The sequence below is a fragment of the Cetorhinus maximus genome, chromosome 15 (genome assembly GCF_964194155.1).
Source record: "Cetorhinus maximus chromosome 15, sCetMax3.hap1.1, whole genome shotgun sequence".
NCBI lineage: Eukaryota > Metazoa > Chordata > Chondrichthyes > Lamniformes > Cetorhinidae > Cetorhinus > Cetorhinus maximus.
This window is the reverse complement of record NC_135893.1, coordinates 10,968,924-10,983,643: the sequence shown is the minus strand read 5'-3', so window position 1 is coordinate 10,983,643 and position 14,720 is coordinate 10,968,924. Positions and strand designations below refer to the sequence as shown.

The 14,720-nt window shown below is 45.4% G+C and overlaps 1 protein-coding gene across 1 annotated transcript in view; it reads right to left on the bottom strand.

The window, feature by feature from the left end:
- The window catches only part of LOC144691134 (protein polyglycylase TTLL10-like), a 53,509-nt gene extending 39,863 nt beyond the window's left edge, over positions 1 to 13,646 (bottom strand). Inside the window, exons 1-2 of the mRNA XM_078559201.1 lie at positions 13,528 to 13,646; positions 1,756 to 1,874 (exon numbers count right to left, since the gene is read on the bottom strand). Coding sequence (XP_078415327.1) covers positions 1,756 to 1,874; positions 13,528 to 13,646 — 238 coding nt within the window. The remainder of the gene's footprint in view (positions 1 to 1,755; positions 1,875 to 13,527) is intronic.
- Between the last annotated feature and the right edge of the window lie 1,074 nt (positions 13,647 to 14,720).

Below are 14,720 nucleotides of genomic sequence, written 5' to 3'. Positions count from 1 at the left end.
GGAGGGGTGGTTAGGACAGATTGTTACCGTGAGGAAATTTCATATGATTTTGTTATGAATGAGAGTAATCAGCAAAAGGGCTTTACATCAGTCAGTCAGCACTTATTGATGAACAGACAAAGAACAGGTCAGGTAGCCAATCAGCCTCATTTTTCAATAAACCACAGATAACTTTCACCACGATGAGTATTACTCACTCCCTAAGGGAAGTCCAAACAGGGTAAGTTTGATGACTGTGAGGATAAAGGCTGGTGGAGATAACCAGTAATGTCAGGGACAATAATTGCATTTATATAGCATCTTTAACATAGAATACTAACCCATACTGCTTTCTAGATGGGGTGGGGAATAAAAACAAATAGCTACTGAGTCACAGCTGGAGGGTGAGAGGAGGGAACTAAAAAGCTGCTTGAAAAGATGCTGCTAGATTCTAACCATTTAACCATTATGTTGAGCAGGATGGGATTCTCAGTTCCTCAGTCTGATACTTAGCAATGTTCTCTGGTGCCAGGATAAGCAGTTGCTTCTGACACCTTTTCCTTCAGCTTTGCCTCACCTGAGTCAGAAGGTGCTCGTCCCCCTGGCTATACCGCAGAGAGTTTGACTGGATGGAGAGGCTCAGGAATTCAGAGGCTCTGTATCTGCTTCCCTCTGTTGCGTTGATGTAAACGCAGCTGGGCAGCACAGCTTGATTCCAGCAGGAAGGGCAAAACTCACCCACAACGCTGTTCCCTCGTGAAGAAATTCTGAATCCCCTCATTTGGGGAAAAGCACTGAGGACGGACTCATCGGGCTCACCTAATTCAAACAGGCTTCATTAGATATGAAGGGCAGAATCTTGTGAAGGTCTTAGCTGCCGGCTGGAGAGCCGATGAGAGCCCTGCGTCGCCTCTTTTAGGGACAGCCCGCCAAATCTTGTTCCACTCAGGCACTTCACAGGTCAGCAGCAGGCCTTCCTCCGGGTCAAGGACTCCGGGGGCTGAAGTCCTGCGCGCCAAGAGCTGCCGGCCGATCAGAGGCTGGCAGCTCTATTGAACGGCAGTGCCACTGGGGAGGTAGTGGCTGCTGCTGGAATGACAGTCAGCTGAGGCTGAGGATAGTCACTGGATCCCGGGTCAGAGGCGAGTGATGGCGGAAGGGGATCCTGGGAGTGGGAGGGGGAGTCGCAGCAAGGGCAGGGGCTTGGCTCTCAGTGGACCCCTCCCTTCCCAATGTCAGGTCCCACAATCAGGCACTAAGCACCTTTGAGCAAAGGAACCCCCCCCTGTCCAACCCAGGGAGCCGCAAGCAACCCCACATAGGTTTGCTCGTTGTGCTCCCTGCATGGCGAGGTCCCTGCCAATACCGGTGGTGTTGGGATGAGTCTCTTAAGTGGGCATCAATTGATCACTCAAGGACCTCAATTTGCGGTGGGATGGGAAGGCCATCCATGGGCCTTACTGTCACAGACCTAATCGGGGATTCCTTCCCATCGCCCTCCCACCTGATTAAATGACTCCCGCCACCAAACTCGCCACAGGGAGGGAATGGGATTCCGCCCAAAGATTTCATAAGAACCGAGAGTCAGAGATTGTGAACTGCTAAGAACACTTTACCTCAAGTGTAACTATACCTTTATCTAGGCTGCCTTTGATAAAGTTGCCAGATTTATCCAAATATTACCACCACCTGTTACACATTTAGATCAGCTTCCATTAATGTGACGCCTAAGGTTACGATAGCTCCCAGGTTTAGTCCTTCTGATCTCCTCCTTACCTGGACGGAAGTTTTGGTAGTTGGAAAGCATTCTGTATTCTGACCATTTGAATATGTAGTCCCCTCTGTTGTTCTCAAAAATTCGCTTCCATCCCCTGTTCTCGCAGTAGTTGACAATTCTGCATTAAAGAGAAATAGCGTGGGATTTCAATGGGTTTCAGTACGAGGAGAAGAGCTGAAACAGACCAAACTGCAGCGTCTTTCTTACATAGAATCACAGGCCAGAGTATTGCGCTCGTTGGGCAGGTGCGCACCCGACTCAAATGAGCATAAAATGACGCGCGATGACGTCGGGCGAGCATCCTGGTGTCATTGCGCACTCGCGCAATATTTCAGTCAGCAGGTGCGCGCCAGAGTCGGCAGCGAGCCCGCCAACAATTAACAGGGCTATTAAAGTACCAATTGAATTAAATTTGTCGTGGCCCATCCAACCTTATGGTTGGCGGGCAGGCGAAAAGGCCAAGTGGGCCTTTGGATTTTTTTTGAAATCCTATTCACGGGCGGGATGAGGTTTCATTCATTGATTTTTTTTTAAAAAATTTCAAATTAAAATTTCTAACATGTCCCCCAACATTTTTAAATTCTTCATTTTCATTGTTCAAAATCTTCATTTCCCTGAGGCAGCTCTGTGCTTCGGGGAGCTTTTCCTGCACACACCCACGTGCATGCGCGAACTTCCAAGCTCGTCCTCCTCCCCCTCCCCACACAGGCAGCGCTAAGTAGTGCAGCGCACGTTTCATGCTGGGTGGGCCTTACTTGGCCCGCCAGTGTGAAATCACGGTCAGGCCCCAATCATGGGCGGCGATCGGCTTCCCAACCGCTCCCGCTCGCCCCCCTGACGAGGGCAAAATCCTGGCCATAGAGCGTTACAGTACAGAAGGAGGCTATTTGGTCCATTGTGCCTGTGCTGGCTCTTTGAAAGAGCTATTCAATTTAGTCCCGCACCCGAACCTCCACCCAATAACCCTGAAAATTAGTCCTCTTCAAAGACATCCAGCTTTTGCCTTTTGAAAGTTCAGATGAAATATGATTACACCACCCTTTCAGGTAGTGTGTTCCAGATCACAAAAACACTGCATGAAATAACTTTTTGTCTATTCTTTCATGGGATGTGGGTGTCACTGGCAAGACCAGCATTTGTTGCCCCTTCCTAGTTGTCCTTGAACGGAGTGGCTTGCCAGGCCATTTCAGGGGGCAGTTAACAGTCAACCACTTTGCTGTGGGTCTGGAGTCACATGTAGGCCCAGATTTCCTTCCTCCAAAGGGCATTTGTGAATCAGATGGTGCCAACAAACTGGTGGTAGTTCCACAGTAGACTAGCTTTCAATTCCAGATTTATTAGTTGAAGTTAAACCCCTCTACCTGCCTTGGTGAGATTTGAACCCATGGACCCAGAGTATTGGCCTGAGCCTCTGGATTACTCATTTTGACAGGGTGGAAGTAGAGAGGATGTTTGCTCTTGCGGAAGAATCTTGAACTCAGGGTCACTGTTTAAAAATAAGGGCTCGCCCATTTAAAACAGAGATGAGGCGAATTTTTTTCTCTCAGAGGGTCGAGAGTCTTTGGAATGCTCTTCCTGAAAAGGTGGTGGAAGCAGAGTTTTTGAATATTTTTAAGGCAGAGGTGGATAGATTCTTGGTAAGCAAGGGGGTGATAGGTTATCAACAGTAGGTGGGTTGCAGATTTCAGATTACCAACAGATCAGCCATGATCTTATTAAATGGCGGAGCAGGTTCGAGGGGTTGAATGGCCTTTTCCTGCTCCTTGTTCGTACGTTGGTAGGTCCAGTGACATTACCACTACACCACCATCTCCCCCAGCTATTTTAAACCTATATCCTCTGGTTATTGTTCCACTTGTCTGAGAAAATGGTTTTCCCTTGCTTGCTCTATCAAGATCCTTATTATTTTGAATACATTTCCTTAACTTTCTCTGGTTTAAGGAGGACAATCCCAGCTTCTCCAATCTTTCCACTTACCTGAAGTCTCTCATTCCTGGTATCATCCGGGTAAACCTCCTGAGGTTCCCTCATTTACTTCCAGACCCCAGTTCTCCCTCATATGTTCCATAACAGCTGATCACACAAGTGCCAGTAAAGCTTTTGATGTTTAACTAACCACTTTTACCCTGATTAAACAATTGACATAAAACAATATTTATTTATTTTTAAACTTTGTTGTTATTTGAGTGTTAAAGCTTCTGCACTCTTTGCAGGCAAAATTCAGATTAATATTTCAGTTGGTTTTTTTAGAAAAAAGCCACAAATACAACAGAATAGTAACGGGTCAAATGACCCAGAAAGTGGTGAACAGAAAACTGTTTGATGGTATAAAAGAAGGAATGAGGCAATGGAAAGACATTAAGAGAACAAAAGAATGTGGAAATAACTAAAGTGAAATACTTTGGGTGCTGGAAATCTGAAAGATAAGCAGAAAATGCTGGAAACATTCAGCAGATTTGAGAAAGGTACGGCGATAATCATGAGTGATTTTAATCTACAAATAGACTGGACAAATCAGATTGGCAAAGGTAGCCTGGGTGATGAGTTCATATTTTCGGGACAGTTTCTTAAAGTAGCACATTCTGGAGCCAACCAGAGAGCAGGCTATATTAGATCTAGTAATGTGCATGAGATAGGATTAATTAATGACCTCATTGTAAAGGCACCCCCTAGGTTGCAGTGATCAAAATATGATTGAATTTCACATTCAAGTTGAGGGAGAGAAGAGTGGATTTAGGACTAGTGTTTTAAACTTAAGGGCAATTATGAGGGCATGAAGGCAGAGCTGGCTAAAGTGAACTGGGAAATTATGCTAAGAGATAGATCAGTAGAGTAACCTCAGTGGTGGGGAAACTATTGGAAGCAATTCTGAGGGACAGAATTAATCTACACTTGGAGAGGCAGGGACTCATCAAGGACAGTCAGCATGGTTTTGTTAAGGGGAGGTCATGTCTGACCAATTTGATTGAATTTTTTGAAGTGTGTAGATGAGGGCAATGCATTTGATGCAGTCTACTTGGACTTCAGCAAGACTTTTGATAAGTCCCGCATGGGAGACTGATAACGAAGAAAAACCCATGGGATCCAAGGCAATTTGGCAAATTAGATCCAGGATTGGCTGAGTGGCAGGAAGCAGAGGGTGATGGTCGAGGGGTGTTTTTGTGACTGGATGCCTGTGACCAGTGGGGTTCCACAGGGACCAGTGTTAGGTCCCTTGCTGTTTGTGATATATATAAACGATTTAGACTTGAATGTAGGAGGGTTGATCAGTAAGTTCGTGGATGACATGAAAATTGATGGGGTGGTGAATAGTGAGGAGGATAGCCTTAGATTGCAGGAAGATATAGACGGGCTGGTCAGATGGGTTGATTAGTGGCAAATGGAATTTAATCCAGATAAGTGTGAGGTGATACACTTGGGCAGGACAATCAAGGCACGGGAAAACACGATGATTGGTAGGACCCTGGGAAGTACCAAGGATCAGAGGGACCTTGATCTGCATGTCCACCGGTCCCTTAAGGTAGCGGGACAGGTATATAAGGTGGTTAAGAAGGCAAATGGGACACTTGCCTTTATTAGCCGAGGCATAGACTATAAGAGCAGGGAGGTTATGCTGGAACTGTATAAAAGGCTGGTTAGGCCACAGCTAGAGTATTGCATGCAGTTCTGGAATCCGCATTATAGGAAGGATGTGATTGCACTAGAGAGAGTGCAGAGGAAATTTACCAGGATGTTGCCTGGGCTGGAGAGTTGTAGTTATGTGGAGAGATTGGATAGACTGAGGTTATTTTCCCTGGAGCAGAGGAGATTGAGGGGGGACATGATTGAGGTGTACAAAATTATGAGGGGCATAGATAGGGTAGACACGAAGGAACTTTTCCCCTTGGTGGAAGGATCAATAACCAGGGGGCGCAGATTTAAGGTAAGGGGAAGGAGGTTTAGAGGAGATGTGAGGAAGAATTTTTTCACCCAGAGGATGGTGGGAATCTGGAACTCACTGCCTGAAAGGGTGGGAGAGGCAGAAACCCTATAACATTTAAGAAGTATTTGGACATGGCACTTGCGATGCCATGGCATTCGAGGCTATGGGCCTAGTGCTGGAAAATGGGATTAGAACTTGTTTGACCGGCGCAGACTCGATGGGCCGAAGGGCCTATTTCTGTGCTGTAGACCTCTATGACTCTATGAGATGCAGTGGCAGACATTTAAGGAGATATTTCAGAATACTCAGAAGAGATACATTCCAGTGAGAAAGGAAGACCCTAGGGGAAGGACACACCATCTGTGGCTAAGGAAGTTAAAGATGGTATCAAGTTGAAAGAAAAGGTGTATAATTTTGCAAAGATGAGTGGCAAATCAGAAGATTGGACAGAATATAAAGAAAGGCAAAGAATGTCAAAAAGATTAATAAGGAGAGAGAAATTAAAGAGAAAGCTAGCTAGAAATATAATAACAGTTGGTAAGAGTTTCTACAGGTATTGAAAAGGGATAAGAGTAAGTAATGTGAGAGTTGGTTCTCTAGAGAGTGAGCATTGGGAATTAATAATGGAAAATAAGGAAATGGCAGATGTATTGAATTCATATTTTGCATGTCTTCACTGTAGAGGATACAAATAACAGAAATAATTGTGAATCAGGAGATGAAAGGGAGGGAGGAACTTGAAACAATTACGTTCACCAGGAAAAGGGTACTGAGAAAATTATTAGACCTAAAAGCTGACAAGTTCCCAGGTCCTGGTGGACTTCATGCTGGGGTCTTAAAAGAAGTGGCTGCTGAGATAGTAGATGTATTGGGTTTTAATTTTCCAAAATTCCCTAGATTCTGGAATGGTCCCATCAGATTGGAAAATAACAAATGTGACTCCTCTATTCAAGAACAGAGATAGAAAGCAGGAACCTAGAGGCCAGTTAGCTTAACATCTGTCATGGGGGAAATGCTGAAATCTATTTTTAAGGAGGTTATAGCAGGGCACTTAGAAAATCTCAATGCAATCAGACAGAGTCAACATGGTTTTGTGAAGGGAAATCATGTTCGACCAATTTATTGGAATTCTTTGAGGAAGTAACAAGCAATGTGGATAAAGAGGAACTTGTGAATGTGCTGTACTTGGATTTCCAGAAGGCATTTGACAAGATGTCACAGCAAAGGTTATTATGCAAAATAAGAGCTCATGGTATGGGGGTAGCATAGTAGCATGGATAGAGGATTGGTTAGCTAACAGGAAACAGAGAATAGGCCATAAATGGGTCATTTTCGGGTTGGCAAGATATGACTAGTGGAGTGTTACAGGGATCAATTTATATTGATGACTTGGGTGAAGGAACCAAATGTATGGTTGCTAAATTTGCTCATGACACAAACATAGGTAGGAAAATGAGTTGTAAAGAGGACATAAGGAGTCTGCAAAGGGATATGGATAGGTTAAGTGAGTGGGCAAGAATTTTGCAGATGTAGTATGATGTGGGAAAATGTGAACTTGTCCACTTTGGCAGGAAGAATAGAAAAGTAGCATATTATTTAAATGGAGAGAGATTGTAGAACTCGGAGGTACAGTGGGACCTGGGTGTCCTGGTACATGTACCACAAAAAGTTAGTCCGCAGGCACAGCAAGTAATCAGGAAGGCAAATGGAATGTTGTCATTTGTTGCAAGGAGAATAGAATAGAGAAGTAGGGATGTTTTGCTACAGTTGTACAGGGCATTAGTGAGACCACATCTGGAGTACTGGAATTTTGGTCTCCCCAGTTAAGAAAGGACATAAATGAGTTAGTAGCACTTCAAAGGAGGAGGTTTACTCAACTGAAACCTGGGATTGGGGGGTTATCTTATGAGGAAAGGTTGGACAGGCTGGGCCTGTATGCATTGGAGCTTAGAAGAAAGAGAGGGGATCTTATTGAAACACATAAGATCCTGAGGGGACTTGACAGGATGGTTGCTGAAAGGATGTTTCCCCTTGTGGGAGAGGCTAGAACTAGGGGACACGGTTTAAAAATAAGGAGTCTCCCATTTAAGACAGAGATGAGAAGAAATTTTTTCTGTCAGTGGGTTGTGAACCTTTGGAACTGTCTTCCCCAGGGAACAATGGAGGTAGGGTCATTGAATATTACAAGGCAGAGGTAGATAGATTCTTGACTAACAAGGGAGTCAAAGGTTACTGGGGGTAGGTGGGAATGTGGAGTCGAGGCCACAATCAGATCGGCCATGATCTTATTGAATGGCGGAGCAGGCTCAAGGGGCCGAATGGCCTACCCCTCATCCTAATTTGTATGTTCATATGTATGTAGACCTAGCAGCATCTGTGGAGAGTGAAACAGTTAATGTTTCAGGTCAATGACCTCTCCTCAGAAGTGGAAACAGTTAGAGATGTAGCAGGCTTCAAGCAAGTGCAGAGGCAGGGAAAGGGGTTGGGGAGGGAAAGAACAAAAGGGAAGTTCGAGATGGGGTGAAGTCAGAGGCGATTAAATGACAAAATACTTGATGGTGCAAGGTAAAAAGTAGGTGATAATGGGACAATTAAAGAAACAAAGGATGTGTCTAAGGGAGGTGTAAATGGGAAAATGCAGAATCATTACTATCAACTTTTATCCAGAAACAAACATAAAATGAGAGCAGAGCTTATGATTTGAAATTGTTGAACTCAGTGTTGAGTTTGGAAGGTCGTTAAGTGCCTAATGGAATGAAGTGCTTTTCCCCACACATACATTGAGCTTCAGTGGAGCAATGTAGGAGGGTGAGGACATAGAGGTCAGAGTAGGAGTGCAGTGGAGAATTAAAATGACCGGTGACTGGAAGCTCAGGATCACACTTGTCAACTAAATGAATATGCAAATAACTTAAAAAGGTGTAAAGGCTGGGAGAGGCCCAACAGAAGGAAAAGGGCAAGAAATTAAGGGGCAAGGTCCAGTCGATCTTGGATCAGATCTGAACCATCCGACCTGTGGCGATACTACTCCCAGGCCAAAATCTTCGGGTCGGTGAGGGTGGCCTGTAAAATGATGCGTGGCAATGTCGGGCCTGCGTCCCGATGTCACCGTGCGTCATTCAGATCTTCAGTTCGGCGGGTGCGCAGTGGAGTCCGCTGCGCGCCCGCCGAGCTGTCAAAGGCCTATTAAGGCCATTTAAATACTAATTAAAGTTATTAACTGAGCTGCCCGTCCAACCTTAAGGTCGGCGGGCAGGCGAAGAGCCCAGGCAGCCTTCGCATTTATCATGAAACCTCATCCACGAGCGGGATGAGGTTTCATGAAGGTTTTTAAACTTCAATAGAAAATTTAAATAAAATTCATAGACATGTCCCAGCTCATGTGACACTGTCACACGAGGGGACATCTTAAAAAATTTTTCTTTCTTTATTTAAATTTTTTGAAAATCAAACTAATCTCCCTGAGGCAGCTCCGTGCCTCAGGGAGATTTCTGCGCTCTTTCGCGTGCATGCGTGAAAGAGCACAGGCCCCGAATCAGCCTCCTCCCCCCATCCGCACAGGGAGCGCTCAGCACTTCCAGGTGCACGTCACGCTGGGTGGGCCAATTAAAATGGCGATGCGCCCAGCCCACTCCCACCCAGCCCTCCGACGGGGAGAAAATTCTCCCCCCCCACAGAATCCAACTGCGAGTTATAATATCACTGCCTCCAGTCTGTGTTGTTCACAGTTAATGAAATACTTCTAGTTAATTAAATATAAATATGGTTAATTAAATGCTAGTATCACTCTTGCACAATGACTGAGGTAGACAATAAGCTAATCACTGTGGTGAAAGCCTAATTAAACTAAACCAGCCAGCCAGTCAGACATGAATTTCTTAGCCATTGATGTGCACAGTGCGAGTTTATTTTAAATTCAGGTTGTATGGGTAAGCTTTCTTGAGCCTTGTTAGTATCAGCAATATTTGTAATATGTTTTGCAGCGACGGAGTAAAGGAAAGGATCGATGCGGATTTACAGGTCAAGAAACACACAACAATCCCTCCATCGTTCTTCACTCCTGTGTTGTTTGTTTCCAGTTACATGCTAACCTGTAATGAACCTCTTTGGTCCTATCTCACATATAACTGCAATGGTCGCCATGAATTTTTGCTGATGGAAACTTGCTAGACCCCCAACAACTCTAGAGGTAGAATCTTACCCTTGTCCCATGAGCTCAGCTGGAGCGTGAGGGGGCAGTCAGGAAGCTGACCACCACCCGCGATCGAGGCCAGAAGGCGATTTTACGTGGGTGGGCCAATTAAGGCCCGCCCAGCATGAAACGCGAGCGGCAGCACTTAGCGCTGCCTGTGTGGGGGGGGGTGGGGGGGCGAGCGTGACCTTTTCACATGCACACGAGTTTGCACTCGATAATCTCCCTGAGGCATAGAGCTGTCTCAGGGAGATGAAGCATTTTCAAAAAAAAAAGTAAATAATGTAATAAAACATGTCTCCTCATTTGACACTGTCGCATGAGCAAGGAAATATTAATTAAATTTTAATATTTTATTTGTTTTAGGAAACCTCATCCCGCCCATGGATGAGGTTTCCTAAAAAGTGCAAAGGCCACTTGGCCTTTTCGCCTGCCCACAACCGTAAATTCAATAACCTTGTTAATAGCCTTAACAGGCCTTGTAATTGTTGGTGGGTGCAGTGCCGACTCCGGTGTGCTCCAGCTGAATGAACTATCGTGCGACTGCGCATTGACTTCAGGATGCTCGCCTGACATCAACGTGCCTCATTTTACGCTCAAGCAGGTTGGGCACGTGCCCGCCCGCCGAGCTAAAAATTTTGTCCTTGGATGGGGGTGGTGTTATCCATGTCCTCATAAATAGCACAGAAAATTAGGGTTGGATGCATTCTTAGAGGTATGATCATGTGACTTCCCACCTTGAACCACTCCACCCCTACACTCTTATCATTGGCCCATTTCTTCAGGTGTACTGCCTTCCCACAGCTAATAAGAAAGAAAACAGACTCTGTTAACCAATTGGCTTGCTCTTCCCTGTTGGTCAACTGCAATGTTTTTTGAATTAATAAATGAAAGTGTTCAAAGAAAATGAAAAACAATAGAGCTCAATGTCTCTATAATTTTTCTCCCTGGTTTCACATGTCAGTGTCCTGGAGATTAATCTTCAATCCCTGGAAACTCCAGGATAATCATGGAGAGTTGGCAAACCCAGAGAAAATGGCGGAGTTGCGAGGAGGAAACTGAGCCAGTAATGGTGGCAGTCCTGAATCAACCCAGTGTAACAAACCTACACAACCAGGAACAATTGTTCACCTGAGGCCACCATCTCTGATGGACAATGGTTAATTTTGTAGACAGACAATGACAGTCCTGTGTACACAATGCCATGTACAGGGAAGAAAGAATGGCAGATGAGAGAGAGTATCATCTGCATGTATTGTGACTCCCTGCCTACAACTACAACTCCTGTGCATTCTAGATTCAAAAGGACATAAGTGCCCATGGGAAGAATTTTCCCCCCATCCGGTGGGGGGAGGGGAGGGGGGAGTTCAGGAGCGGGCGCATGCGGGTGTGCCTCCCAATTGGGGGTGCGTCGCCATTTAACGTGGGCGGGCCAATTAAGGTCCACCCAGTGTGACGTCCACCAGGAAGCGCTATGCGCTCCCTGTGCTGGCGGCAGGGGGGATCCCTCAGCCGAGAGTGCGCTCTTTCGCACATGCATGAAAGAGCGCACTCATCTCCCTGAGGCTAAGTGCTGCCTCAGGGAGATCGGCACCAAATTTAAAAATGGTAAATGTAGAGAAATAAAATTTCCCTGACATGTCCCCTCCTGTGACACTGTCACACGAGTTGGGACATGTCCATCACTTCTAATTAAACTTTTATTAAATTTTTAAAAACCGACATGAAACCTCATCCACGTTCATGCTTTTTCTGAAGCCCACCAGGGCTCCCGGCCGGCCCGCCAACCTTACGGTTGGACAGGCAGGTCCATTAACTAGTTAAATTACCTTTTTAAATGGCCTCAATAGGCCGTTGACAGGTTGACGGGCGCACAGCTGATCCGGTTGTGCCCCCGCCGACCTGAAAATGGAAATGACACGGGGTGATGTCGGGAGTTCCGCCCTACGTCATCCCGCGTCATTTTACGTGTCGGCGAGTGGACCCCGCACCCCCCCGCTCGCCGACCTCAATATCCTGGCCCATGGGTTCTATGCTCAAGTACAAAGAATTCAAATGAGGAAGCCATCTTGGGCGCACCAGATGTTTAAGTCCTTTACTTTTAGAAGTTTTGGATTAAATACAGGCCAGGATTTTCCAGCCCTGTCACGGGCGAGGGTGCGCCCCAGCCAGAAGCTCATTGATTTGCGGCGGGACCGGAAGATCCCGGCGGCGGGCGGGTGTGGAAAATCCCGCCGAGAGTATCACAGTAGTGAAGATTCTTCCGGTGGCTGGGACTGCTTATCATTGCAATTTTAATAATTTCAACATTTGCCATGGATGGACAGCAAACAAACAAAACTGATCAACATGTGAAAGAGTTCCCTTGAACCTGCGGGCAGGCTAAAGGTTAAAGGTTACCTTCTCCATCCCCTCCAATTTTAGGATGTTTTGCAGCCCAATTAAGATAGCTGGCGGGTGTCTGATGATGTCAATCAGACAGCAGCTGGCTTTTCAGACACTCTTGGTTGGCAAATTATAGCCTGTCTGATTTTCTCTCAACATCTCCCTATAGTTTAGCATATCTGTAAACTGGATCGTGCCACAAAGCCCCTATAAATGAAGGGCTATGTCGTGTGGTGCTCACAGTGTAGCTTGGGACCCACTTGCAGATCAACCCATTGTCACACCCGTCTATCAGCCAACAGCTTTGATCTGAACTAACTGGGTGGGAGGGGCCAGTGTCAGGCGCTGACCATTTTACATGTACCAGCCCTAACTCACGCCAAAACCCCTGCTGCTGCTGGCCCTCAAAGAAACATTTCATTTTAAAGCAATGGCTTATCTTTTTTCCCCTCTTCTGTGCCTGCTGCATCGTGGCGTTGTGATTCCCCTTGCACAACTGGCAAGTGAAAATAGCCATGGGGTCCCCTTGGTGTTTTAATCAGGTCCTTGCCTGCCTGCAGCAAAGGTCTCAAATATCAGCCGAGAAGAGAGGGGCACCAAACAGGAAGGCAGAATGCTCCTTTTACTTTAAATTCTTACGTGCCTCTTTCTTGTAGGAACACGAGGTTAAAATTAGCGCAAAGTCTCCGAGTTCCATCCACCACCCATTTTTTTCTCTTATGCACAGAAAATGTTTGATAGGAAGCTTATATACATATATCTAAAAAAGAAAGAGAGAGAGAGAGAGAGAGGAACAGGGAGAAAGAGGGTGAGACACAGGAGATAGACAGAGATGGGAGAGAGAAAGAAAGGGAGAAAGAAAGAGAGGAGAGAGAGAGAGAGGGGGACAGAGAGAAAGAAAAAGGAAAGAGAGAAACAGATAGGTATCGAGATTGTGGCCTTTGCTAATGGTTAAGGAGAGACACTGATGCCTGTGCTGAAGCAGTATAAGACATCATAGAAATCACAGAATTTTCAAACAGAAGGAGGTCATTCTACCCATCGTGACATCTTGAGGTGTGAGAATAAAACTGCATCAGGTTAATGTTCAGCATGAACTCAAGGCACCGCCTGTTTATTGAATATTCTTAACTTACAACTTTTGAAGAAAGTATTGAAATTTGGAATAATATGAACTAGAATTCATTAAAGAGGATATCATATTCGAACGACCCATCATTAAGGAGGCATCAAGTTGCAAGACGTGCAATGAAACTCTACTTTTATACGTACAGATCAGTTCCATTTGTGCCTCCAGCATAATAGAAAGGCCCATAATCTCTGAGGTCATCGGATTTCTTGTGCTTGATGGCCCTGGGATTCACGTTGTCGATCGTTTTCTGGTTAATCATGCTGGTAGATTCCTTTGCATTCTCAGAGGCTCCAGTTTGTAAAGCTTCGTGTGTTGCAAGATGGGATGGGGCAATTCAGATAGGACAGAGCAAAAAGAAATGTTAGCCTAAGATTACCGGGAACTGACCACTTTCATTAATTCCATACCAATACCCCTAATTATCTATTTAACTACCATTTGGATACCCTCTTTATGATTGCCTTTGTCTGAAATCTCACCAGCTCAAACTCACTGAAGACACTTTGACATAGAAGAGAGTGTGAGGATTATCTAGGCAGTTTGCTTCAGAACTTGATCAAACTTTATAGAGACTTTTTATTCTTTCAAGGGATGTAGGTGTCACTGGTAAGGCCAATATTTACTGCCCTTGAACTGAGTGACTTGCTAGGCCATTTTGGAGGGCAATTAAGAACCAACCACAGTGCTGAGAGTCTGGAGTCACATTGGGTAAGGATTGGGTAAGGATGGCAGATTTCCTTCCCTAAAGGACATTAGTGAACCAGATGAGTTTTTACGACAACCAATGATAGTTTCTTGAGTTTCTTGGTCACCATTACTGAGACTAGCTTTCAATTCCAGATTTAGTAATTCAATTTAAATTCCACCAGCTGCTGCAGGGGATTTGAACTGTGTCCCCAGAGCATTAATCTGGGCATCTGGATTACTATTCCAGTGACATTAGCACTACGCCTCCATCTCTAACCCCACCCCCCCCTCCCAGCCACAGAGGTACAGGGTCAGAATGAGCTTGATGTGACTGATAGTGTACAGGGTAAAGGGAAACAAGGTAAGATAGAACGAAGCTGTCCAAATCGAGGAAAAGGGAAGTGTAGTGTGTTTTAAGGAATTCGGTAATTAGGGGATAGATAGCATCTTTTGTAAGCAGAATCAAGAGTCCCACATAGTATGTTACCTTCCTGGTGTCAGGGTGAGGGACATCTCAAACCAGCTTCAAAGGTTGCTGGAGAGGGAGGAAGAGGATTGAGTCATTGTGATGCATGAGAGGACCAACAACAGAAGGAAGAGTAGTTCAGAGTAACCAGGAGCTAAATTAAAAACCGGGACATTAAGG